General features: G+C 51.5%; 13 protein-coding genes across 13 annotated transcripts; 5 read left to right on the top strand and 8 right to left on the bottom strand.

Moving 5' to 3' along the window:
• Positions 1-435: 435 nt before the first annotated feature.
• Positions 436-1,491, top strand: PV05_03780 (uncharacterized protein). Its single transcript, XM_013464456.1, has 3 exons — positions 436-527; positions 587-819; positions 875-1,491. The coding sequence occupies exons 1-3, from the start codon at positions 487-489 to the stop codon at positions 925-927; spliced, it is 327 nt and encodes a 108-aa protein (XP_013319910.1). The 5' UTR covers positions 436-486; the 3' UTR covers positions 928-1,491.
• On the bottom strand, positions 971-1,324 carry PV05_03781 (uncharacterized protein; the record flags this gene model as incomplete). Its single annotated transcript, XM_013464457.1, has 1 exon — positions 971-1,324. One exon carries the CDS (start codon positions 1,322-1,324, stop codon positions 971-973), a length of 354 nt encoding a protein of 117 aa, XP_013319911.1.
• A 16-nt stretch (positions 1,492-1,507) lies between the features above and the next one.
• On the top strand, positions 1,508-3,186 carry PV05_03782 (uncharacterized protein). The gene has a single exon (XM_013464458.1). It carries the CDS (start codon positions 1,566-1,568, stop codon positions 3,054-3,056), a length of 1,491 nt encoding a protein of 496 aa, XP_013319912.1. The 5' UTR covers positions 1,508-1,565; the 3' UTR covers positions 3,057-3,186.
• PV05_03783 (uncharacterized protein) lies at positions 2,044-4,484 on the bottom strand. The gene is made up of 2 exons (XM_013464459.1): positions 4,389-4,484; positions 2,044-4,336 (listed from the first exon to the last, which is right to left on the bottom strand). The coding sequence occupies exons 1-2, from the start codon at positions 4,413-4,415 to the stop codon at positions 3,131-3,133; spliced, it is 1,233 nt and encodes a 410-aa protein (XP_013319913.1). The 5' UTR covers positions 4,416-4,484; the 3' UTR covers positions 2,044-3,130.
• Positions 4,485-4,742: 258 nt separating this feature from the next.
• PV05_03784 (uncharacterized protein) lies at positions 4,743-6,212 on the bottom strand (the record flags this gene model as incomplete). Its single annotated transcript, XM_013464460.1, has 1 exon — positions 4,743-6,212. The coding sequence occupies one exon, from the start codon at positions 6,210-6,212 to the stop codon at positions 4,743-4,745; it is 1,470 nt and encodes a 489-aa protein (XP_013319914.1).
• A 604-nt stretch (positions 6,213-6,816) lies between these two features.
• Positions 6,817-8,577, bottom strand: PV05_03785 (uncharacterized protein). Its single transcript, XM_013464461.1, has one exon. It carries the CDS (start codon positions 8,540-8,542, stop codon positions 6,926-6,928), a length of 1,617 nt encoding a protein of 538 aa, XP_013319915.1. The 5' UTR covers positions 8,543-8,577; the 3' UTR covers positions 6,817-6,925.
• Positions 8,578-8,813: 236 nt separating this feature from the next.
• On the bottom strand, positions 8,814-10,265 carry PV05_03786 (uncharacterized protein; the record flags this gene model as incomplete). The annotated part of the gene is made up of 2 exons (XM_013464462.1): positions 8,814-9,653; positions 9,723-10,265. The coding sequence occupies 2 exons, from the start codon at positions 10,263-10,265 to the stop codon at positions 8,814-8,816; spliced, it is 1,383 nt and encodes a 460-aa protein (XP_013319916.1).
• A 788-nt stretch (positions 10,266-11,053) lies between these two features.
• Positions 11,054-11,663, top strand: PV05_03787 (uncharacterized protein; the record flags this gene model as incomplete). The annotated part of the gene is made up of 2 exons (XM_013464463.1): positions 11,054-11,467; positions 11,532-11,663. 2 exons carry the CDS (start codon positions 11,054-11,056, stop codon positions 11,661-11,663), a joined length of 546 nt encoding a protein of 181 aa, XP_013319917.1.
• A 162-nt stretch (positions 11,664-11,825) lies between these two features.
• Positions 11,826-14,126, bottom strand: PV05_03788 (uncharacterized protein; the record flags this gene model as incomplete). Its single annotated transcript, XM_013464464.1, has 1 exon — positions 11,826-14,126. The coding sequence occupies one exon, from the start codon at positions 14,124-14,126 to the stop codon at positions 11,826-11,828; it is 2,301 nt and encodes a 766-aa protein (XP_013319918.1).
• A 1,049-nt stretch (positions 14,127-15,175) lies between these two features.
• PV05_03789 (uncharacterized protein) lies at positions 15,176-18,100 on the bottom strand. Its single transcript, XM_013464465.1, has 4 exons — positions 17,181-18,100; positions 17,016-17,134; positions 16,514-16,952; positions 15,176-16,458 (listed from the first exon to the last, which is right to left on the bottom strand). The coding sequence occupies exons 1-4, from the start codon at positions 17,681-17,683 to the stop codon at positions 15,267-15,269; spliced, it is 2,253 nt and encodes a 750-aa protein (XP_013319919.1). The 5' UTR covers positions 17,684-18,100; the 3' UTR covers positions 15,176-15,266.
• A 240-nt stretch (positions 18,101-18,340) lies between these two features.
• PV05_03790 (uncharacterized protein) lies at positions 18,341-20,406 on the top strand. Its single transcript, XM_013464466.1, has 3 exons — positions 18,341-18,787; positions 18,844-18,955; positions 19,011-20,406. The coding sequence occupies exons 1-3, from the start codon at positions 18,584-18,586 to the stop codon at positions 20,234-20,236; spliced, it is 1,542 nt and encodes a 513-aa protein (XP_013319920.1). The 5' UTR covers positions 18,341-18,583; the 3' UTR covers positions 20,237-20,406.
• Positions 20,407-21,073: 667 nt separating this feature from the next.
• Positions 21,074-22,408, top strand: PV05_03791 (uncharacterized protein; the record flags this gene model as incomplete). Its single annotated transcript, XM_013464467.1, has 1 exon — positions 21,074-22,408. The coding sequence occupies one exon, from the start codon at positions 21,074-21,076 to the stop codon at positions 22,406-22,408; it is 1,335 nt and encodes a 444-aa protein (XP_013319921.1).
• Positions 22,409-22,561: 153 nt separating this feature from the next.
• Positions 22,562-23,823, bottom strand: PV05_03792 (uncharacterized protein; the record flags this gene model as incomplete). The annotated part of the gene is made up of 3 exons (XM_013464468.1): positions 23,536-23,823; positions 23,361-23,482; positions 22,562-23,309 (listed from the first exon to the last, which is right to left on the bottom strand). Exons 1-3 carry the CDS (start codon positions 23,794-23,796, stop codon positions 22,562-22,564), a joined length of 1,131 nt encoding a protein of 376 aa, XP_013319922.1. The 5' UTR covers positions 23,797-23,823.
• Between the last annotated feature and the right edge of the window lie 569 nt (positions 23,824-24,392).

The following is a 24,392-nucleotide window of genomic DNA, read 5'->3' on the forward strand; positions in this document are numbered from 1 at the left end:
GCGGCCAATAAAGAGGGTGTAGGGCACTCTGTAGGGAAGAGGATAAGATCTACTTTCAGATATATGCAAAGAATAGAAGTTTGATATAGGACTCTGTCTACCATCTAGGCACCGAAATGGTAGGAAGGAATGTTGGCCCTGGGGCCTTGAGGATGTATAAATGAGGTTGTGTTCCAGCCAAGCTTGTGTAGTGGTAGCGAGAGAGAGTGTGTTACATCGCGATCTTGGGTGTTGTTCGTGTTGCCAGTGGTATCGAGCCAAATTAGTCGTTCACCTTTGCAATAGAGGCGGTCAGGTACGTGGTGGTTCGACCGCTGCACCGTGAGCCTGGGGTGAGAGAACAGGGCGGCGTCACCCTCGTCCCGAAGCAGGGCGAGCGGCCTGCAGGTTTCCCCGATTCTCCACATCGAAATTCATCCTCAAGCTGCGTCCATCGTCCCATCCTCTGCTCGCCCATCAGCACACTCGCTCATTCCTTTGAGCGCCATGTTCAATCCTACATCTCCGTTGCTGGGGGGTCTGCTATGGTACGTCTTCGTTGGCATCCTCGGATCCAGACACGTTATTGAGATTAATTGCGCCGCAGGAAAATCCCATGGCGACTCTCCTCAATGCAAAAGGCGCGTCAACGAAAGCGATTAAAGTTGGTTGACAAGGTAGTCGATACTGTTAGCATCGCACTACAGAACAATGGTGGCATGACAACGAAAGCAGTGGAGAGATGGTACAAAGAGATGCCACGAGAAGAGGAAATGCTTCCCAAGGATAAATACACAATTTTTGACCGCAAGGAGAAAAGGTATCGGAAGGGCATCCACAGTATGTTGATGGCGCAAAATCTGCAGCAAGCAACTTCGCTGACCTGCATTTCTAGAGCTTCCGAAGTGGACGAGAGTCAGCCAGAGAGTCAATCCGCCTGGTTTCTAGACGCCGCAGAAGCTGTTGGAGAATGACAATCGAGGAAGAACTGCTACACTTCGAGCTCCTCTATGGCCGCCGGCTTCTTTCTGATCTTATCCTCCCCGCAGCCAATGCTCTTCCGGTCTGGCCGAGTCATGAAGAGATTGGTGCCGTGTAAAACATCAGGTACACAACTGGGGGCGTATGGACGGCCCGTCAAAACACCTACGAAGCTATGAGAGGTGCTAAACATATCCAACGACTCGGAGCCAATGTGGAAGGTTGGACTGCCGGTAGCAGAGTGGCCCATACCAGCCGCTAAAGTCTTGGACGCGACATCTGGAGGGCTTCGGCCGTTGTAATATGTATGAGTAGGACTAGCGGCAAGAGGGTCATTGGTAACAGGGATTTGAACATCAGCCATTGCAGTTGGGTTTAATCTGGGGAGGAACACGTCCATGGCCATAGGCACAGTGCATGGCTAGAGGAGCATCTCTGAATATAAAAGCAGCAAGAAGATCCCACGCTGTCCAATGACATCAGAGCTGGCCTTCTGTTCTTTCGCTACACATTCTACTCGTACAACCTCGACCTTTCTCTCTTCATACCTTCATATACTCTTGTCCTCCTATTCCTCCTCACTCTTCCCGTACTTGACCTGATACATGCCCAAAAAGCATCAACAGAAAGCGTTCCTGACGAAACCGCAATCAAGCACTCCGCATACACTGTCATCGTCCAAATCCGCAACCCAGAATGAGTCAACTTCGCGCAACGTTAACGACCTAATTCGTGAGTCGCGACGTCTTCAGATAAGAAATGAATCTCGAAATCCCCAACCCTCTAGTGCCGCTTCCATTCCTCCTTCTCTAAGAGCAGTACTTGATCTTCCTCCGCCGCCGCCACCAGTCCCTCGATTTGGCGCCAGACCTGGCGGACCAAGCCGACTGCGACGGATACCAGGGCCCCCGCCACCTCGAAGCTGGCTTACAGACAGCATTCATGCTCCGTCCTCGGCGAGAACCGCAGCGGAGGCAGATGTTCGTGGCCTGCGGATCCAGGTTCGGAGCAGCAATCTTCCAGACGGAGCGTTTCCTCCAGCAAAGTCCCTGCAGAACTTGGTACTGAAGAAGATAGCCAGCACCTGGGAATGGCATGCGCAGAACGATTATGACTATCTGGAAATATTGCCCACAAACCTGAAAGAGACTCTATTGAGTTACCTTGCGGTATACAACGAAGCGCCCATCAACCCGCTACGGCTCTTGTTCCTCAACAATGAACATGAGGAGCGGGCCGAAGTGCATCGGCTTGATTTGAGCAACGCTCTGGGAGTGTGGACTACGTTCAAACAACTTGAGCGGGATCTTGTGGTGAAACAACCACCAGTGCCAAAACCTGATGTTGAAAATGAAACTTGGGAGACTGCCGAGGACAGCGATGGTTTATCGAGTCCTGCATTCATGTTGGGCACCGTGCACAACTTCATCAACCTCAAGCATCTTTCGCTTGCCATTCCGCCGGTCAATGCGAAAGCAGTATCCTGGTCTTCCCTCCTGTCGTTGGCCGCCGAACTGCGTACACTCACGTCACTGTCATTAGCATATTGGCCCCAACCTACTCTCACACCCAACGCCGCATCAACAAGAGCAGTGATCAAGACACCGAGGTCTCCGCCGGTGGTATATGGTGGATCAGACATGTATACTGCACATGACAATGACTGGCGCGAGGCTGCAGGGATCCTGAGGACCCTTAGCAGATCATTATATTGCCTGAAATGGCTGGATCTTACAGGGTGTGGTGACTGGTTTGCTGCATTGAGATGGAGGCCTTCTTCGTCGTCATCAGACTCGTCTTCTCTGGACAGATATGGTCCAGAGTGGAATGGTGGGTGGAGAGGGGTCGAAAGGCTCATACTAGAAGTAGGCTGGAAGCCAATGTCGCCATATATTGACGCCACAGCACCAGGTCAGGGTCAACCAGCTTGGAATGTTGAGGATGAGCGCAAGATGTATCGCTACAAGAATGAGCGACAAAGGTATGCAGAGATCCATAATACTGCACAGTCGGTGGCCCGGTACTTGCGCGCACTTCGAAAGGAAGGTGGAGGCAGGTGGATTGAGGTTGACATTAGCGAAGAGCTTCCACTCTGACCTTCCTCGCCATGGGTAGAGCTTGTATGTTGTTGGACTGAACCTGAAAAGGTCGTCCTGTATCGTCTGGCGAATCACTTGCCGAAGAAATTGGTTATCCGCTGCGTTCCTGCTTCGACTTTCTTGGCTGGACTGCTCTTCAATGTCATATCCTTATTGCTTGTCGCGCTTCTCGGCTTCTTGCCAGCAGACTTCAGTGGTGAGTCCACTTTTGGGGGAGACGACAGTTTGAGGTGCTTTTTGCCCGGAGACTGGTCGTCTTCCTCGGGATGTGCTCGTTTCTCGCCTTTGGTTTCGTCCACCGGGTTAGGAGGAACGGGCAAAGGCGCCTTGTTCTCGCTCCCTTCGTAATCAACTGTTGGTCGCTTCTCCTCCGTCTCCTTTTCGACTTTCTTTTCCTCCACCTTAGCCTTTGGCTTGTTCGCATTGCTGAAGAAATTGGCAATGTTCTTCTTATTCTCCTTGCTGTCGACTGGGACGATGAAGCTCGGTGAGTTGTTCCCGACTTTTCCCACTGCGCTGTCAACGGGGTAGCATTCAAGTTCACCTTGATAGGGTTTGAGCAGGGCCTGGAGTTCTTTGGACCACTTGTTTCTTGTTGGATCAAGCCACATTTTGACCGCGTCCGTTCCTGGGTCCAATATCACAGGCATCCGGTCATGCAAGAAGCTGAGTTGCTTGTTCGAGTCGGTGGTGATGATGGTGTACGTGTACAATTTCTCTTCCGAATCCTCGTACTTGACGCAATCCCACAGGCCAGCAAAGCACATCAAGTTACCATCTTTCCTCTTGACAAAGTGTGGGATCTTTTCCTTCCCGCCAGGACCCTTTTTCAACCACTCGTAGAATCCCTGAGCGACGACTAGGCAGCGCTTTTTCTGTTTCATGGTATTCCACATGCCGCGGTTCTCGATGAGTGAGTCGTCTCGACAATTGATGGTTCGTAACATGGAGCCGTAGTCCGGGGCTCGCTTGGTCCAGAAGGGGATGAGACCCCATTTCATGACCTTGATCTCGTACTTGTAGGACTCCGGTTGGCTCGAAGGAGGAGGAGGCTCGGCTTGGTCTTGGCCTTGCGTTGTTTGGTCTGCGTGAGCGGCATCGTTGCTGGCTTCAGCCTCGTTTGCATCTCGTACGCCGTGGTCTGGAACCTCTGCCCTATATACAAGGCCATAGGCGCCGGGAGGGAAGTTATAGGTCTCGCGCGCTTCGTCATCCTGGGGCGCATCGTCGACGGGGAGGCCTTGTTGTTGGAGTTGGTACCGGACGAAGGAGGCGCGCTACGTGCGTGTTAGCTCACCGTTTTCACGGACGAAGAGATGAGGCGCATACAATGCCCAACGCGTATCGCCCGCACATGTTCGTCCCATATGAAGCTCGGCAAGGACTTCTTTGAAAGTGTAGCGATCAAGCGTTTGCTGATGAGCGGGCTCGTGGAGTTGATGGGGAAGGCCAGTGACGTCAAGCTCGAAGTGAAGTCCCTCTTGTGTTGGTTAAAGCGGCATGGTCAACTTGTGTATTGGCGAAATTCATCCTCGCGAGTGTTCAGACAATGAACGACAACTACACACCAACTATCCATTCCCAACGACGTGGCATTCTGCGCGGAGAGTCTTCTATCGAGTGGAATACCCTATGACCCAACCTGAATGTCCTCATCTCAGCTCAAGGAGCCTTGCCTGTTACTCATACAGATGCCAACATAGGCAGCACATGATTCTCATTGTACTGGATCACATTCGCGGTCCCTTGAGTCGTGAATGCCGCGCCTCCGTACACAGTACCGCGGTGGCCTTGGAGATCATTCAGTCTGCTGTAGAAGTCCCCCGCGATTAGCTCTTTTAATACTGTGAGAGCGTAATTGTGGTGATGCTTGATTGCCACAATCTCCAGGTTATTTGTAATGTCTTCTGCTGCGATCACACCACTGCCCGTCAATCTCTCCAGCTCAGCTAACACAAGTCGTCGAGTCTCTTGCTCGGTCGCGGGATCGTAGCTAGTGTACACCCAGCTATGGAGCAGGGGATCTGGGGTAGGTTGATAACCCTGTGATCCTGGAAGTTGGATCTCTTGGAATGTAGTGTTGGCTCCCACATTCGTGATACTGGTGTCGGCGGGGATATTCGAGTTGCGCACCAGCCCGGTCCAGGCGTTCATGGGCCGGAAAGATCGGAATACATCCTCTTCTTGGGCGTCGAGGTCGAAGACTCCCATGTTCTCCATTACCGGGGGAACTGTCACAAGAATCCTCTTCGCGTGCACCTCGACAACACCGGTTGGCGTCTGGACCCAAACCCGGGTAGCGTTCTGCTCGGCCATTCTCTCGGTGCGAAGAATCGTGCTGGACAGTAGTGCGTCCGTGCCAAGTTCAGTTTGAATGCTACGAAAGACTTCTCCGTTATCGTTGTTGGCATTGTGCACCCATGTGGTTTTCCCTAGGATATCCGGGCCAGCGGCTCCGATCATATATTTCAACAGGTATAAGGCGGGCAGAGTCCGGAATTCAGGCCACTGTTGGAGGAATTGGTTGAACAGCTGTATCAACGGTTGAAGATCGTGCTTCTGCACGAACTCGTCAACTGAAAGCAGAAGGTCCGAATCCTGGGGTATCGTCCGAGGCAGATCATAAGAGTCCTTCAAAAAGGGGTATTGAGTCTCGAGCTTGAAAAGTCTTACAAAGGTGGCCTGTATCTCGGTCCCAGAGTACAAGTGCAGTTGGACAGGTTCTCCACTGCTGAAATCTGCATAAATATTGGGACGACCTCCGCCGGCGATGTCCACCGTTGTCAGGGGAATGTTATAATGAGCGTACAGATTTCTGACTGCAGTGGTGTTCCATAGAATTTGAACACCATAATTCGCGGTCTTGTTGTTGACAGGATCATGGAAGGCGTGAGCAGCTCCGCCTAACCGACCTTCCATCTCGACCACAACGACTGATTTGCCCATCTCCCGGAGCCGACTGGCCGCATGAGAGCCAGATACGCCACCTCCGTAGATTAGGACATCGTGCACGATGGTGGAGGTTGCGTTCGAGGTAGCATTCTCGCCGCCAGGGTTATCGACGCTGAGAGGGTCCGGAGTTTCCCAGCAGGTCACAGGTAGTCTAGCTCCATTTCCCACGGCAAGGAAGAAGGCGCTCACTATGTTGATCATGGCGCGCTGCAGATGTGACACCAGAACGTTAACCTGTAAATTGAACGCGGTTCTGATTTCTGATCTTTCACTTAACCTGCTGAACGCCGTCTTTCTCCAAAGGCGAGTTCACAATATTATACTCGCTTCCTACCGGCGTCCTTCGTCTGACTCGTGAGGCATTTTGGTCGAGACACGAGCAGAGTTGTGTCTTTGGCTGTGATCAAAGGCAAACACTGTTGCAGGGTGCGATTGCCTACCTGGACCTCAGCTGACTCCATGATGATGGTTTGAGAAAAGGTCCCTGCGCAAGAGAGCGCTCACAGGGTTGATCGAGTCAGGTGTGTCCCACACAGCAGTCAGCACCAAGTCAGCCTGAGGTGTGGCTGCGCTCACTCTGCAGTCATACATACAATGCTGCTACATGCTCACCATCACTATCATGATGGAAGGGCAGAAGTTCGATTCAAATGCAGGCTCCTGCTGGCTGACTCAGCCACGTTGTGCAAATACTTCGGGATATCACCTCACAACGACCTGTGTGTTCCGGGATCGAGGACGAGAGCTGACCAGCGACGGTCTATGTGGAAGGATTAACAGTCTGATGGCATATCTGATTCCGGCCGAAGAACGCGAACGAAAATGGTCATCATCCGCGTTGTTCTCATATTCGATCAATAGCGAAATATTGACACCGATATCTAAACATCTAAACATGTAAAGGCATGCAAGAATTATTCGATGACGCTCGCAGCCCTTCGATCCCTCTTAAGCGGCGAGAACTCAGCCAACGTCTTCGGCTTACCAACTGGATTTGCCTTGAGGTTGATCCGTCCAAAAATGCTGGTATTACCAGTAGCTCCTCGTCCAAGGTCTCTAATCTTGGTCGCCAGTGCACTGTCCTCCTCGTCGAAGATATTCGTCCGCTTCTTCAGCGCTTTGGGTCTTTTGCCAGGCTCTGCTGTGTCCTGATTCGTCGTCTGAGTTGCTCCAGAGTTCTCGGCATTTTCCTTGTCAGCGACATCGTCAGCGATGACTCCGGGCTCGCCTGTGTTGCTCTCCGCATCCGAATCCTCTTCGACGAGTTTGTCTAGTTGTGGCTTCTTGATCGTAGTATTGGCTTTAGAGCTTGTGGTTTCCTTAAGTGCACCTAATGTCTTGGATCTGGCGGCCGAAACAGCCAAATGTTTAGCTGCAGCTGCCTTGTCTGCCTTCGGCTTTGTTGTCCTCGCCTTGGTAGCGGCACCTATCGTTCCAGGAGCAGTTTTTGTCTTTGGTTGCTTCTCCTGCTCGGGATCCTCGTCCTGCCCTTCTGATTCCGGTGTCTCTGGTAAGATGCTCAAAGTGCGGTTGAGGAAGGGTGTGATAGAAAAGTTTGATTTATCGCCAACGTTGACCGAAGCACGTTGCTTCTTTGCTGCAGGTGCACCATGTCCAGGTGTGCCAATTGTCATGTCAGGATCGAATCGTGCAACATTCCTCTTCCTAGGATTCGTCGAAGCCCCAGCGACCCTCGCTCTTGTCATCTCAGCAGATTGTGCCATCTTCTCAGCCTGTAATCTTTCCATCTCGTCTTGAGCCTCCTTAAGCTGATCCTTAGTAGTACGCAGCTTGTTTCTGAAAGCATCCAGCTTGCCTTCAAGAATTTCTTTCTCGCTTTCCCACTCCATCGTCTTCTTCCTGTTCTCCCGCTCAACTTTCTGAGCGTCGCGTTGCGCCTTGGTCAGCTCCTTCTTCAGATCGTCAATTTCCGCTGCCAATGTAGAATCTTCCCGAGCAGCAGATTTCTCCTGTGACTTGATGCGTTGCACAGCTCTCTTCTCCGTCTCCAGTTCGACTTGTATGGAACTCAATTCTCGTTGCAACGCCAACTTTTCTCCAAGCAGTTTCTGTTGGGTGGAGGCTTGGGATTTGAGGTGTTCCAGCTCGGGCTTCAATGTGTTCAACTCTCTTGCAAGTGCCAGCTTCTCGGAAAGTATCTTGGTCGCTTCAGCGCTCGCAAAGTTGAGAGCCTTGACTTCCGTTTTCAGATGATCCAGGTCTCGTAGACGCGCTTTCAATTCTACCTGTGTCTGTACCAGCTCCACTTGGACATCGGCAAGATGCGCTCGTAGTTCTTCGTTCGTCTCTTCAAGAAACTCTCTTTCGTCTCCATGGCGTTCGGCTTGCTCGTGAAGTTCATCGTTGTCATATTCGGAAAGGAGAAGTTGCACGCGCAATGCTCGAACGCGCTCTTCTTCGTAGATACGTTCGGCTTCTCGCAGGGCACGTTCGTAGACCAATTCGAGTTGCGCAGACTGTATAGACTGCGCCATTTCCGCGCTACTCATGTGTGATAATTCTGCGTCCATTCTGCAATACGGCCGATGTCAATGATGTGCTTGCTGTATCGTTGTTGAGACTACTCCGTATTGTGCAGACAACCACTCCAAAAGTGACTTTGCGTTTGTTTACAGTCCAAAAAGGGAAAGGCGCGCCAAGACTCGATGCGGTACCTGATCTGCGCGAGACTTGGAGAGGACACAGGGGAGGACTTCAGCCGGCAGCCTGTCATAGACACCATTAAGACCCCTACACGATACATACCAAACTGACCACCAATCCAATACAACCCCACAAACATTACATATCCTTCTCATAAACTTCAGCCTCGTCATCAGTCATCTCTTTAATGACAAAACAATCCCTAACCACCTTCATATCCTCTCCCGACGGCAACGCGACCACCATGAGATAGAGTATCTTCGGTCTGGCAGCCCTTGTCGCCATCACGATCGGGTTCGCATCTCGCCCTTTGTATTTTCCATTACTAACCCTCTCGACAATCCGACTCAGTGGCGCCCCAATCGGACCTCCCCTGCCCGTGTGTTGATGCTTGGTCCCAAAGCTGCCCTTTGATGACTCAAATTCGACCTCCCTTGCCAGTACCGAATCGGGATTGTCCGCAGCAAATCTCGAATGCGCCCGCTTGTCCAAGTAGGCATCCACGAACCGGCGTGTTCTGTTGAGACGGCTAGGCCCATTGCCATTGTCATCACCATCTTTTTGTCCATCACCTTCATCGTCAACATACACCAGCTCGGCAGTGTCAGGCATATGCGCCTCTCCCTGCGTGGTCCCCTGTACTCCGCCCATGCTCTTCTTCAAATATGCCCTCATCTTTGGTGTTTCCGGATCGTGTGTCTTTGACACTGTCTTGGAGAGATCGAACGGCTCACTCGCAGCTCGTCCGTGAGGATTGTAAGTCATGATGAGACAGTATAACCCCTGAGGCATGAAATATCTCTCGTTCATCGCTGCGAAGAAGGAGTTCGCTCGAATGCGCTGGTACGTGGCTCTGGCTGTCTCTTCCGCTACAGTAAGCGCGATGGTTGCGGCAGTAGTAAAAGGATTCGGGACAAAGTGGTTGACCAAGCCAGTAACGCCAACGGCCAGATTGAAAACATCAAATGCTGGGCTTATCTGAACATTCATCAGCGCACGCTCGAGTCACAAAAAGAAAACAAGAACAAGATTCGAAAGCCAACATACCTTGAGAGACTCTTCAAAACTAGCCAGGAAATCAAACCAAGCTTTGGGCGAAATGCCGACATTCTGAAGAGTCGGTGCATACGCCTGGACGAAACCTCTCGCTGCGTTTCCCGGCCGCCTTTGCGGCAGAACTACAGGCGCGTCTAGCTGTCTGCCAGATGGTGCTGGAGGATATTCCCTGATGAAAGATTTGACAATGGCGTCGATAGGTGCAGGGCCGAGGGCGTTGCCGCTTGGGACTATGTAGCTTGATGTTGTCTTGTACAGTTTCAGCAATTCCACTTCCTCAACGAGCTCTTTCTCTTGGATATCTTGGTCGTACGTCTCCTTCTGCTCGAGGAGAGATCCCTTCTCAGGAGGCCGCTGCAGCGTCACTCGCTCTGTCGCAGTGATCTCGACTCCATCTGCCGCCGCCGTCTTGAAGGGAATGTTCTCCTCCACGATTAGACCAGACTCTTTCTTCGCCTTCCGGTGAGCAATGGCCTCACTGACAAGGCCTACACCTGGCTGCACCACATGCCTCGTGATATAATATCCAGCCATGACAAATTTCTACCTTTGTCGCTCTCTATCAGGATCTTCTCTAGGAAGAATCTTTCGTTCCAGTTTTGACAATGACAGGCCTAAAGTGCAATACTTGTCAGGAGATTGTGCTTCAAACGTGCAGCTCTGCCTTCGAGGGTCCGCTCCGATGTACATGGGGACAGCTCCTCCCATATCATCCGTCGCTGCCCGTGTGGGAGGGGGAAACGGCTCGATCGACTCTCCCTCTCGCTGACGTCAAAGACTTCGTTGCGACCTGGGAAGATCAACAGCCCTAAAGCCTCCAAATGGAACAAGCTCACCAAGCTTTCATGCAGGTACTTTGTACTAAGATAGATCTCCACGGTTTGCCATCTCCACTATCGTTGATCATCTTCCGTATCAGGGTGCCAAGTCGCGAGTATTAGTGTGGGTTCTTCTTCGTATCCTCCACATGGGTTGAAGCCCAAAAGTGCGGCTCGTACGCACGTACGCCAGTTTGCCAAAGGCGTGGGCACAAAGCCCCCGGACGGTGGTCGGTCTGCGAAACGATCACTTCTGTACTTCTATAAACGGACAGTGGTCACGACAACGCCACTCTACGGACGCAAGATCTACGAGCTACCACAGCTGGTAATGTTGACAATATGACGTGGACCCCATTCACAATAGCTATTTAGATCGAGCGGGTTCTCTGATGCTGACCTATATCTCTGTGTATCTCTCATCTTTCCAGCTTCCTAGTGTCTCACTGTTCTATCTATAGCAGCCTCGCTCTGTCGCACCGACTGACTTTGCACGCCCCGAACATGCGTACCTCTAGCTTTGTTGCTGGCTTGTGCTTGAGCCTCGTACAATGCTGCTATGGCACTCCGCTGTCCGTTGAACGATCTGAGTTAGCTACGACAGCCTCCGCTCTCCCTTTCAACACCACATACGTCTTCTCCGTCGCTATAGGACTTGGACAACCACCAAGCACTCTCACGCAGAAACCGATCACCATCCCCGGCGGCGTGGTCGTCCCCGAACCCATCCTCAACGGCACCGTCAGTGGCCCTGCTTTCAATGGCACCATCCTCTCAGGACTAGCGACTCCCGCGATATACGAGAACCAGACTCTCCAAGTGGTCACCATCGATCTGTACGGTGTCTCTTCCGACGGCTACCCATTCCGCATACATGAGACTGGAATTGGAAGCATCTCCACGCAGATCACACACATCGTAAGCATTTACCCTCGCTCTGTCGCCGCTGTGCAACAGAATACTAATATCTTTGCCTGACCAGGAAATCGAGATTGGCGGTGGTGACAAGTACAAAAAGCTTCGGAATGGCTTTGTCATGGCCACAGTGAACGCAGCCACAGACCGCAAGTCTGTAAGCGTGATGGGTTATCTGGTACAAAATCACCGCACATAGCAGACACATCTATCTGCCGCCGTGTTTCTCGGAAGCATAGTGATATGTGCGTGCGAGGATCTGAAGATCCATCTGCGGCTTCACTTTCTCCATTGGGCTCCGCCACTCAGCGCAGTCTCCCTCGGATTGGTTTCTTCCTTTTGGATGACGGTCGCTGCCAGGTCAATCAGGGTCAGCGACTCCATCACAGTTCTCGTCTTCTGCGTCCCCGTTCCAGCCCTCGCCGTCTTCGTCGTCGTCGTCGTCGTCGTCGTCGTCGTCTTCAATATCTAGCCCATCAACCCTGAGCTGGACATCATCCCGATCGCTTTGTTCAATCTGCTCTGAATCATCACTCCAAGCTCCCGGAACAGGGTAATTGCATTGAACAGAGTAGTACTTGACTCCAATGCTGAAATCACGAGGGTTGTTGGCCACAGTTGCGTCAGGGTTCTCCCAGAACGTCATTTCGACGTACCATCTGTGGTCGAGGAACTGCCCGGGGAACCATTCGGTGTATTTCGGTCGTACGTAGCATGCCATTCGATCCGTTGCACCAAGCTCGCACTGTCTGGCAAAATACTGGCGAATGCTCACTCCTGCTCTTCCTAACATTTCCAGCCAGAGATTCAAGCCGCTCGTTAAAATTTCAGATGCATACTCAGGCCGCCAAAGGCCGTACTTGTATACATAAGAGTCAATGCTCACCCAGGCGGCCTCCATAAGGGGCGTACCATTCCCCATAGAGTCTGCAAACTCGATCGCACCTACTTGTACCAGTTGGTCCAGCAGCAGTAGAATGATTCGCAGGGGGTCAACCTCAATATATGGTAGCCGGCAGAGCAGATGATGTAAGATGCCTGTTTTGATGTGATCATGTATACGCGCTAGTGTTGAAAAATCAGTGACCTTTTGAAAGAGGGCGGAGATCCTGTGTGCACTGAAACCAACGAAACTCCCGAGACGGCACTGCGTCCTCAACATCGACATGTAGAAAAGATCCAACTCCTGTCCCAGGAGATTGATTCTCTCGGGTGCTATTAGCCAGAGAAGGTCTTCTGGCGCACAGAGAGACAGATGACCAGGGGTCAGTCGCTCGAGGTCATCAATACAATCAGCATTGTCGCCAGAAAGTGGCGACCAGCCGATATCGACGGAGCTTCCGCCGTGCTCGACGATGACACGGGCAGTATTCATACTTGTTATGGTGGGTTTTCCAACCGAAACGGATTCCGACTGTGATTCTACCCAATAGTCGTCCCATGGGTTCGCATGCGCCTTAAGAGCAGCAATAATAGTATTGGGCACGGCTCTTGTCACAGCCATGTGCAGAGCAGTTCTGAAGGGATGATCAGCGGAATCAAGTGGGACTAGGAAAATATCATACAGTTTGACCGTAAGTATCTCCGAGATTTTTACTGGCATCGTGACCGTCACATCGGCACCAGCGTCAAGAAGAGCACGGCATACACCAGCTTGCAGATGGTGGGCAGCGACCTGCAACACACTGGTGTTAGCGAATGCGACTAACAGGCATTTCAGCCTCTTGCCTTCGGATTGCAATGCAGATGAATCCGTGATGACATGTACACAAAGGCTCACCATTAGTGGAGTCATCCCTTCATAAGTGACATCTGATGCTGAAGCCTTTCCATCAGCAATAAGCTTTCGTACACCTAAAGCGTCACCCGCAGCACAAAGGTGAAATATCTCTGCGTCAGGCCGAACAAGACGAGCAATCTGTAGCGTCATCTCCGTTAAATTCGGATTACAATGCGAGATGAGCGCCACCGCGCGATTGAAAAGCCAGGATGCAAATGAAATAGTCACTTCGCGAGCGTCCGCATGTGCATTGTTGTCAGTTTCATATTGTTGCGGAACATTCTTGCTCTTGATCATGACCATGGCTATTCCCAGATTGTACATGGTAATGCTGAAGCTTGATCTTGCAGCTCGTGGTCTTGCGACAGTTGCTTCGGGGGTGACGTTGACGGCATCGACAGTCTCCAAGGGTACGTTGACTGCCAGCTCTCCAAGTATCGTCGCATTTCCAGTTAAAAAGTGCTGTGAATATTGATCCATCATGAGAGCCAACATAAGTGTTGATTTGGCTCTTTCGAGGGCCGCCTGTTGGTTCGCAAGTCGTTTGCGCTTAAAGGCAGCGTCGGCCTTGGTCCAATTTATCCATCGCCTTGTGCGTGACGTCTGCATCATGGTCTCGAGCTCGTGAGCGATGTTGCGAAGAATATTGAGGACTTCAGAGCAATGGCTGAGGGAGGTCTCGGTAGCCGCTCCAGAGAGACTTGAGTAGCGGGTGAGGACCTCGCCTAAGGGGTCAACTTCGCGGAGAATTGCGCGAATCTCCATGGGAGCGTCGCGAATGTTTGCATGAAGATCATGTAGCTTGTGAATGCAATCAACTAATTGTACCGCAAGGCTAGCAAAGCCTACACCAGCTGCAGCCAGGCCCACGGTTTCAGCCATGTTTCAGAAGATAGGGACCGAGTAAAAGATTCAAAGAGGTTCTTGGAGTGAAAGAAGACAGTTCAACTTCTTTGCGAACGATTGATGACACACAACTTGAAATGAGCGGAAAGCATTTGATGGCATGCATTTGCGGTAGGGTACAGCATCAAGTGCGGAGTGATTTGGTATGAAGGGTCTGCCTGGCTTGTTCAATGGAGGTGCGCAATATCCTGATGGCTTGTTGATGCATAAGATCCTGCAACCAACGTTCGCTCACCCACGGCCGCATGACCAAGGGAACCGTTCACGCCACGTTGGAGCTCATGATTCGACGAGGAAGCGCTGCGCCTGTGTCGTTCTTGTAGGCTTAGCCAAAGGGTGTCCAGGGAGGAAGCTTAATCAGCCGTCACCATGTCTTGTACAACGCAAATGAAGACAACAATAGGCTGATGGGAAATTGATTGGCGAGTGTTTGCAGTGGATTTTGGAAGAACTTATGCAGACCGACGGGAGGTCGCCTTACGCAAGCAGATCACCTTGCCACAGCCCACACGCACAAGCATCTTCTGCATTGGGTGCATCAACCTGGCAAATAGTTGGTCGCGGTGGGTGTCGATGGCCACGCGTAAGATATGTGTCGAGGTGTAAGAGAGTGTCATGTCGTAGGAGCAATATGTAGTGCAGTCCACAGGCGGCAGGAGCCAACATCGCACACCAATAGGAGCATCAAGGTTCGCTTTTGTCGTGCCAGGCATGTCGTCGGAATGCACTGTGGATGTTAATAGATGATGGTGGTGGAAGCCTCTGACCTACTATGCTCACGATAGTTTCCAAGGAGTCAGATTAGATCATGATGTGAAACTTGACCCAGGGAAACATATCTTGCCATACCTACCTATCGCGATACCTTGTCTGCGACCGTGAGGTTGCGTTCGTGACACCATCGTTCCCGCAATCTTGGGTTTTCGAAGGGTACCAGTGAGCAGGATAGTAGACACTCTAACAGCTATAGGAGATACGATATATTTATCTCGATTCTACTGCATAGAGCTAGTGCAACGCAATATCTCACATGTATAGCTATACGCCTATAGAACGGACCGACGTATTAATAGAGTTCGGCAACTTGGAGGGATATTCTAATTTATCTATCTTATCTCAAGACCATACAACATCTGGATTGCCACCCGGTAGCATCATGAGAAAAGGCCAACCATAGGTACGATGAATCTCACTCACAATCTTTCGCGCCCATATATTTGCCACGACGGGGATAATATACTCGCATCTTTCGATTCTGGAGATCTCCAGAGCCTTGGCCCACGACTGCTTGCCACTGCCCTCGTCGCCAATACTTAGTTGAGCATGGGCCATAGATAATTGAATCAAGGCCGATGTCCAGGGATGCTTAGATCTAAAGATCTGCAGTTGTTCCATGTTCTGTAGAGCAGCTCTCCATAAGCCAGAGGCATCTTTATAGTTCTGTTTCATATGAGCAGTGCGTGCCTTGGCTATTACTCGGCGCATATAAAGCACTTGATCATTCGTATCGTCCAGAGCCGGAGGCTCAGTGTCGACTAGTCGTTGGAGCGTGGATTCGGCCGCATTTAGGTCCTCTTTGCCCAGGCTAGCTTCTACGGATGCCAGGAGCAGGCGTCTGTAGGGGCGACCCTTTCGTTCAGCCTGAGGTATGCTGTTAAATTCTGGCTGAAGAAGCTCGATCGCCTTCTGATATTGACAAAGCTCGCAATAAACCTCGGCAAGTCGACCAACCAGGAGAAGGCGGGTGTTACGTCGAATTGGCCTTGCGGAGTCGAGCCATAGGTGTTGTTCCAGGGAAGCCCTTGCGGTTGAGAAATCTCCGATTGACTGGAAGAACCTCGACGCTGTACCTTGAAGCCTGCGCGTAACCTCAGTTTCTAACGACGACAATGGCTGTATCCCCTCCCACGCGTAGATGCATGCGGCGATACCACTGTCGTAATGCTGTATCTTGGTCTCCATCAGAGAAATGTGGAGTCTTCCTTGAAGAGCATTCTCAAGACGAGTGGTTGGTGGTGGACTTGTCGAGAGGAAGTCTTGAACTGTAGAAGTCGAGTTGACGAGCTTTCCTTCCAAACGACGGAGTATGCTCTCGAACAAAGCGACACACGCGTGGAAATAGTAGGGCATGGACTTGGTGAGTAGTGATCGGGCTCGGTCGATGGCGATTCGGCGAATTGTAAACGAATCTCTCTCGGCGAAGTAGAAAAGTGATTCCATCACATGAGTTTTGAGAAGTGCCGCCACCCGCTTTTGCTCCGTGACCTTGTTTAACAAAGCCCAAGTGGCTTCCTTGAGAGGTATCGACCTGGAAAACGTCAGGGAACTCATGGACTCCTCCATAAATAGGTGGATAATCATACCAGGAAGTATTTCCTTCGAGGGGTGGAGGAGTGGCAAAGGCAACCAATCTGATGGCGATCGATAAGAAATATTCTTGTGTCTGTGATGTGAGGCCGTTCGAGAGAGCAGACCTATCCTCTGGACAGATAGAGAAAGCGGGAGTGCCATCCTCCAGGCTATGAACCTTGACATCCGGACGAGCTGCTAAGCGACTAAGATTTATATCATCGGACAAGAGACAAACCAGGTTATAAGAGACGCCGAAATCAGTAGCTGTGACTTCTTCGAGCTCACCTCCGGCTGTCCAGCGCCTTTTGGTGAGCCTTACGCTTTCAAGTAGCTTGATGGGAATATCCAAGCCACCGAGAGCATGAATGAGCAGGAGCAGCTGGTCTGAGCTTTGTATCATGTCTCCATATTCCGGAGCGAGATTATAGTACGGGAGAGGGGAAGACGGGTCTGAGAGTGGCAGCTTAGCATTTGAGATATTGGGTAGAAAGAGGGGGCAGGGGGGCTACGAACCGTTTAGTTGATCTGCCACAATACGCTGTACAAAGTCTGTGTAGTCGGGCAGATGGACACTTATCGACCGCAGGTGAGCGAAGACTATCTCGTCATCCATGTTAAGGTATCTCTCATAGCTATGCCGGATTAGTATTTTGCGGCATACCAGACAGGCTGACTTACGTAGAAGCGGGAACGTCCAGGGGGAGCCAGATCATCGACCCAATGCTACCAAGTCTACGCGCTACCTTGATGTATTTCCTCCCTGCATAGCGAAGTTCCGAAATTTTCATCCCTTGGACCAGGCTGGAAATGGCCGGTGGAACTAGGTCGTGGTTATTCATCTTAGATCGGAGATATATCATCACACATGCCAGACGTCGACGTAGCTTATCATGATCTACGTCGTCGGAGGGTGTCCAAAAGTGGTCGATTGCGTCTTTCACTTTTTCGCAAATCCGGCTTACTCTCGTGTTGTCTAGGTGCTGTATGGATAGTATCTTCGCGGTCCGTTGGTCGATCGGCACAATGCGGTACCGAACATCATGAGCCAGTGTTTTTGATTGATCCAGCATGGTACGGATCGAGCTCAGGTGCTTATTTAATTCGAGCGAGAGACTCCGGGCCTCGCTCTCATTGAACGCACCGGCTAACCGATTAATGGTGCTGCAGAGACACGTCTCCATCCCTTGGTTGTTGAAAGGCTGTCGCTCCAGATGATGAATAGCTGGCAATCGTACCACTAGTGGGCCCTGCTAGACCGAGACGAATGCTGTGCACTCCGCAACGAACCATAGGAAGGAGCAAGTAGTGGTCGGAAGACTCTTCTCCGTCGTGGGATGCTCGAAGAGCTATCGAGAGGATCTGTTCAGGAAGCCTTGTACTGGTTATCCCTTGCAACGTCGTCACGCTCCTTCAAACGTAAGAATTCGAGCACTGTCCCGAATGGCGATGCCCAGCTTCGACACGAATCTGAGAAGCAAATATCTTGAGGGACTCAGGAGGCGGGTGGAGGCCGCCGATCTCGGCGATGCGAAAGCGCATGATTGACACGGACGCAGAAGGCAAGACTCGAGAAACGGCACATGAATATTGAGTGTCTACTGGCTTCGCCGGAGGTAATCCACCTGGGTGCACTCGTGTCCGCAAAAGACCGTATACCGAGTGCTTTGTGGAGTGTCGCGACTTTGTTGAGTGGTGGAAGATAAATGACCCGGGCTCGGATCTATTTTTCTCGCCAAGCCCTAGTATCAGATTAGATTAGATGGGCTTGGCATGAGCTTGGCACGACCCCAGGCCGATAAGGACGCCGATTGCGCTGAAGATTTCTCTCACTGTGAGAACTCAGAAGAGCCACCCACCAGTGGGGAATCCCTCGCAGCTCAGCGATGTCGTGGCCTCGAGGTTCTCACTGTGCAAAGACCCACCGGCTCATCACCATGCTGAGCAGGGATTCAACGTCAATGTCGACGACAGGTTAGCAGTATTTAATCTGATAAAATCATGGATCGATCTGATAATGGTCTATTCTACAATTCTGCAAGGAGTAGGTCGGTCTTTCCACAATCTTTCATTCTGCAGTAATTATGGATGCCTTCGGAGAGAGCCATGGCAAGTCGGAGCTTCGAGCCATCTCGAGCAGTCACAGTGACGGTGACTCTGAAGAGCATGGCAGAAAGCCGGTTCCCTTGAGCATGAAGATCATCTCGGTTGCGGTTGTCAGTATGATTGGATTTGGTGGCCACTGGAGCAGTGGCGTAACCGGAGCGCTGAAGAGTACTTTGAAGAAGGCGAGTGAACGCTAAAGCTCTTGTCGTATTATGTCTTTCTGACGGTTTTTCTGCAGGAGCTGAACATCAACAACACCCAATATGCCATCCTCCAGTCAAGCGAGAACTTCATCAAGGCCACCCTGATCCTGCCCAGCGGCGTTCTGACCGATCGGTACGGAGGTGCCAGTACGTTGACTCAGCTCAACAATGCTGCAACATTCTACTAACGCTTCTGCTTTAGGTGCCATGCTCTGGGGAAACGCTGTTTTCAGTGTCGGTGCCATTCTGATCGCCGCAGCGACCACCGTGCAAAACTTCAAGTTCATGATCTTTGGCGTCGTTGTCCAAGCCCTCGGTGATGTTGCAACCCAAGTCGCTCAGTACAAGATCTTCTCATCCTGGTTTGCGCCCTCCGATGGGTTTGCGTCAACCCTGGCCTTCGAGCTCGCGATTGGCAAGATTGGATCTTTTGTTGGAAAATCCACGGCTAACGTCATCTCCGCGAACCTCGGCGACTTCAGCTGGGCTTACTGGATGTCGGTATTCATGAATCTCTTCACCAACGTAGCCACCCTGTTCTTCTGGTGGTTCACCCGCTGGTGCGGGAAGCGTTATGCGGGAACACGAGACCCGGCTACTCGCGAGAAGCTGACCGAGAGTAACCGGAAGTTCGAGATCAAGAAGATGCTGCGACTCCCCTGGTCGTTTTGGCTCATTTGTCTGTTTTCGCTTTGCCAGACTTCGACAGCCAACATTTTCTCTTCCAATGGTACCGAACTTGCCGAGCAGCGCTTCGACATTTCAGCCGTACAAGCTGGTTGGTATTCTGCCGCGTCACAATACCTAGGGTTCTTCTTTGTCCCCCTGGTCGGCATCTTCATTGACGTTCTTGGACGACGCCTCACTGTGATGCTTGTATGCGGCCTAGGCATGCTACTCGCCATGTGTTTGGCCATGTGGGGACCCACGGTGTCAGGAACAGCAGCTAGCTTTGCCATCTACGCTGTGGCCTCTTCGCTCGGCCCCACGGTCATTATCGACGGCATTCGCACGTCCATGTTCTATCAGGAGGTATTTGGTTCGGGCTATGCGATCAAGATTGCTATCAACAATAGCATGACCATCATCGTCGACATAGTAGCAGGCATCATTCAAGACCGAGATAACAACAGCTACGACAACGTTATCATCTTGTATGTCGTTCTAGCGGCCGGGTCCGTGGTTGTCGGCGCTCTCATGGTCATCCTGGGTTACCTTAGTAACCTCATAGCTTTTCTCCAATGGAGCCGGAAGAAGCGCGTGCTCAATGGTCAAGTCGTCAACGATGAAAAGAAAGCTTTTGAAACTGACGGGCGTGCTGACTGGAATCGGAAGCTCAGTACGATCAATTTTGGAGCGGTCATTGCCTTGGTCCTCGGTGCCTGGGTGGCATATTTCTGGGCCATTGCAACTGGCCACAATTACTGAATAGCAGGGGAATCGCCATATGCGAAGCTTGGGGACCATGCTTCTGCCATTGATCAGGCTAAGAGGAAGCAGGAGATTCGCAATTTCGTCCTCTAGACCTGCTTGTATCTCCAAGTAACAGGCAGGCAAACCCATAATGTAAACTCATGAGACAGACAGTCGTCCATCAAGCTTGAATTCGATGCAGTCCTGAACGGACACTCCTGTGCAATGTAGGTCGACCTTCGCCTGGTCATCTCGATTCTGAGATACCACCATGATCCACATATCTTGTATCAATGCGACCTGCACAGCATCCATGACGTTACCACCTATCGGTAACCCGAGACGTCCTTCCTTCGCCAGGTGTAGTACCAGGTGAGGAGACCGAGGCCAAGGCCTGTGCTCATGGTCTGACCGTTGTGGAACTTGGCGTGAGGAGGCCATTTGGGGTTGAATACGTGAGTCTCGTTCCAGTCCGCCAGGTAACCGCCAACTGCAGTAGCTGCGCCGATGAGGCTGAGAACGATGCGTGCCGGCAGGACGGCTTTGAAGGAGGAGGAAGAGTAGTCGGACATCGTGATGATCCTGAAGCAGCAGGTGCACAAGTCCTTTGGCTGGTTTTGAGCGACAAAAAGATCAGTGTATGGGAGAGTTCGAACGAAGCAGATGCAGCGGTGTGTCAGGACTCAAAGATCGGGAGCTGCGGGCGTGGAAGGATGCAAGGGCTTGAAGGGGTTAAGATTGCTCGCCTTAAAGGATGCGCGTTTGATGCTTTCTGTATGACGCGTTGTTAGGTGGTAGTGGAGAATGGATTAAGAACGGGAGGTGTCTCACCGCCAGGGAGGTAAGGCCACCATGGACTCTGACCTAAGCACTCGAGCTTTACTAAAACTCCTCGCGGATCTGGCAGTACATTTGAGTATGTCTTCTTCGAGTGCTCAATTGGAAGTCGGCATCGTCGGGGCGGGAATTGCAGGTCTATCAGCGGCGATAGCATTGTCCAGGGCAGGGCACGCTGTGGAACTCTACGAAAAGTCCAGATTTCGCAACGAGACAGGAGCGGCCATCGTTATAGGGCCTAATGGGACCAGGGTTCTGTCACGATGGGGTTTTGATTTCGACGAGGCCGGAGCTCTGGATTACAGCCAAATGAGGAGAATTCGGGCAGACACTCTGGAGGTCGACTCAGAGGAATACTTCACAGATATCAAGCAGAAGTACGGCGACCGTTGGTTGCTGTTTCACCGTGCCGACCTCCACATGGGCTTGAAGAAGCTTGTCGAGGGACAGGAACCGCAGCCCAAGATCAATCTGGGCACCGCTGTCAGGGATGTTGACGTCGATGGTGGAATCATCACGCTCGCCAGTGGTGAACAAGTCAAGAAAGACCTGGTTATCATTGCAGATGGTGCACACAGCGAGCTCATATCGAAGATCATTGGTCGACCGTGCCCTGTTACCAAGTCACCTATGTCGATGTATCGCTTCCTGCAGCCCTTTGACAAAGTGCTTGCTCACCCAGAAGCCGGCCAATTTTACAAGGGTCAGCCTTCAGGATTTACAACCTTCTACAAGACAGAAGTAGGCCGACCTGGCCTTCTGATCAACACCTATCCCTGTCGTAGCGGTGAGCTGCTGTATGTGGCGTTGGTACATCCCACCAAATCGGGGGAAAAGGAGCTCGATGGTTGGGATTCTCCCGCCGACTATCAGGACGTAATCTCAGATGCGAAGGCTTTCCATCCCGCTGTTCAAGCAATCTGTGAGGAGGCAACCGAAGTCAAGGTGTACACTCAGATGTGGCGAGACCCTATCGAGCGTTTCTCAAGGGGAAAGGCTGTATTGATAGGTGACGCTGGTCATCTCATGTTGGCCACGCACGGCCAGGGAGCTTCGATGGCACTCGAAGATGCCCTTGCCTTGGAAACTCTGTTCAAAAGTATCGCTTCCAAGTCAGATGTGGAAGCTCGAGTGCAATTAGTCGATGAGCTGCGGCGCCCCCGCGTGAGTGCTGTGCAGACCATGTCGAACAAAATGATGGGACCTCCTGACCGCATGATATCTGAGGTGAAGCGATATTATGACGGTCCAATACCGGGTCATCAAGCGAAGACTTTTTCGAAAGAGTATAACGACTTCTTCTTCCTGTATGATATCGAGGAGGAAGCGAGGAAAATGCTGAGCGCCTGACCGTGGACGGGTTGATTTCACTTGGGCTTTTCTCGATTGATGCATACCTTTTAGATAGACCCCGGTTGCGGAATGAATGACTTCTGTGTTCGCCAGCCTTCGCGGCAAAAGGTCAGAGTCGGCGTTCTTTTCATGGGTCAAAAGGCGTAAACTTCATCCAACACGCTGATTTGGCTCTGGAAGAATCGATGAAGTGACCATGCCCCAAACGAGGTGCCAGAAGTGCAAGCAGTATTCGTTCCAATGAAACCTTTTGAGGACACTTTCAAGTGTTTTCCAATCCTGAGTTTTCGGATATATGGTCAACATCTTGATCATCAGCTGGAACCGCCGGTCATTCCTGGACGAAGATCTTATCTTAAGAAAGGTCGCTGTCAAGCCTCCTGCAAGCTTCAAGCATACCCAGATCAGGAGATCACAGAGGCTGGTGTCATTTGCATCGACCTCATCTATGGCACGGGCGCAGAAGCCCACCCAGTTGAGAATCAGCGGGCCATAATATTTGCTAAATCGTTCTGCGTGGCTGACATCAAGGAGAGTATGCTGCATTGCAATAAGCACGATCCGGTCAGCCAAGCTGTTGCCTGCATATGCCATTAGCCCCCAGCCTCGCTCCCGGGCCTCTACATTAGCAGCGGATTTGCCTCCAAAGGGAGCGAACGAATAAAGGTCAACATCGTTCCAGTTGTAGTATTGTTGAACGTGTGACACAACATGCGGTGACAGTCGCTCTTCTTCCACAAGTTGCCTCGTTCCGGTATCAAGGTACCCATGGACTCTCCCAGCCTCCAAATTCGGCGGCAGAATCGATGGTGTGATTGGTACGAGATATTGGCCACGGTCGATTTCGAAAGGATCACCAGGCCTGGGCTGATTTATGGAGTACCAAAAGGCCAGAACGCTTGCTAATGTCAGTTCAGTGGTTATTCCACCGGCAAGGGCATGGACTTACCCGGTCACGGCTGGTTTCAGCAAGCCCACCCATCCCAACGAATCTAGTCCCCTGTGCAGGTCGACTAGACGCTTCAGGCCTCTGACGTGGGCGTCGTAAGCAGACATATTGCCCATTAGATACTAAAGTCATTAGCTACACTGCTTCTCTCACACATCTCTGCAGGCACACTGACCTCCACTTCAGGGAGAGAAAGAATCGAGAAAACGACAGCATCCTCGATGTAGGCGTTTTGGTTAGTAAGGCTATCTCTCAATTTGCTCAGTGCCTCGCCATAGTGGCCGATTGTCTGCTTGTCTGGCTTTGCCATGAAAGGGGAAGCGGGATAGATTTTCTTATCAAGCTGCAGAGCCTTGGACTGTAGAAGGGCTGGCTGAGTATGAAGGTCACAACTTCCCATACTGCCACGTGCACTTGGGAAGGGCATCAGGGCCATCACGGAAATGGACTCCTACAGTAGTATCCTATCACCCACGGCGTAATCTACTGAGACTCGGATGCTGACAGCGGACGGCATGCAACTGACACTTCATCCCAAAGTGACTCGGTTCTAGAAGCAATGGCAGCACCGAACGCCCGTCGACTAACAGCACCACCGAAACTCAGGACAAGTTCACATGTGAAGAAGAGATGAACAAACGAACTCTGCATCTTCTCAAGGTCTACCACTTCATATACTCCGTACTCCGTACCACAAAGTACCTTGTCAGGTACCTCGTACAAGTAGTTTGTGTCCCACGCTAGAGATCTTTCGCCGAAGGTGATTTCAGCCTGCAGCACCCCTTGTCTGAGCTTGTCTTGGCCATTCGCGCGATAAGGACTTCGTGTCGTACTGGAAAATCTCCTATTGGCGACATCAGAGTTGGGGGCCTGATGGGGGTCAGATATGCTAATCCCTGCTGCTCTTTTAGGGCCCTCGGTGGCTCCCGTGGAATCCCTAGCCTTAGATTTGGGCCACGATGGGGCTCCTTGGCTCGTCATTTGTGCCTATCATAGCTCCATTTCCTCCCGATCGTCAGGTACCCGAAAATA

This window comes from Exophiala xenobiotica (assembly GCF_000835505.1).
Source record: "Exophiala xenobiotica strain CBS 118157 unplaced genomic scaffold supercont1.2, whole genome shotgun sequence".
Taxonomy (NCBI): domain Eukaryota; kingdom Fungi; phylum Ascomycota; class Eurotiomycetes; order Chaetothyriales; family Herpotrichiellaceae; genus Exophiala; species Exophiala xenobiotica.

What these genes read in the sequence shown, in the direction of transcription:
- PV05_03780 (XM_013464456.1), top strand. Translation starts at nt 487, where the DNA reads ATGTTCAATCCTACATCTCCGTTGCTGGGGGGTCTGCTATG. An exon ending in TTGCTGGGGGGTCTGCTATG is followed by an intron (nt 528 to 586) that starts GTACGTCTTCGT and finishes ATTGCGCCGCAG; the next exon opens with GAAAATCCCATGGCGACTCT. An exon ending in GTATCGGAAGGGCATCCACA is followed by an intron (nt 820 to 874) that starts GTATGTTGATGG and finishes CTGCATTTCTAG; the next exon opens with AGCTTCCGAAGTGGACGAGA.
- PV05_03782 (XM_013464458.1), top strand. Translation starts at nt 1,566, where the DNA reads ATGCCCAAAAAGCATCAACAGAAAGCGTTCCTGACGAAACCGCAATCA.
- PV05_03783 (XM_013464459.1), bottom strand. Translation starts at nt 4,415, where the DNA reads ATGTGCGGGCGATACGCGTTGGGCATT. An exon ending in GGCGATACGCGTTGGGCATT is followed by an intron (nt 4,337 to 4,388) that starts GTATGCGCCTCA and finishes ACACGCACGTAG; the next exon opens with CGCGCCTCCTTCGTCCGGTA.
- PV05_03785 (XM_013464461.1), bottom strand. Translation starts at nt 8,542, where the DNA reads ATGGACGCAGAATTATCACACATGAGTAGCGCGGAAATGGCGCAGTCT.
- PV05_03789 (XM_013464465.1), bottom strand. Translation starts at nt 17,683, where the DNA reads ATGGAGACGTGTCTCTGCAGCACCATTAATCGGTTAGCCGGTGCGTTC. An exon ending in CTGGACGTTCCCGCTTCTAC is followed by an intron (nt 17,135 to 17,180) that starts GTAAGTCAGCCT and finishes AATCCGGCATAG; the next exon opens with CTATGAGAGATACCTTAACA. An exon ending in TGTGGCAGATCAACTAAACG is followed by an intron (nt 16,953 to 17,015) that starts GTTCGTAGCCCC and finishes TGCCACTCTCAG; the next exon opens with ACCCGTCTTCCCCTCTCCCG.
- PV05_03790 (XM_013464466.1), top strand. Translation starts at nt 18,584, where the DNA reads ATGGATGCCTTCGGAGAGAGCCATGGCAAGTCGGAGCTTCGAGCCATC. An exon ending in TGAAGAGTACTTTGAAGAAG is followed by an intron (nt 18,788 to 18,843) that starts GCGAGTGAACGC and finishes GTTTTTCTGCAG; the next exon opens with GAGCTGAACATCAACAACAC. An exon ending in CGATCGGTACGGAGGTGCCA is followed by an intron (nt 18,956 to 19,010) that starts GTACGTTGACTC and finishes CTTCTGCTTTAG; the next exon opens with GTGCCATGCTCTGGGGAAAC.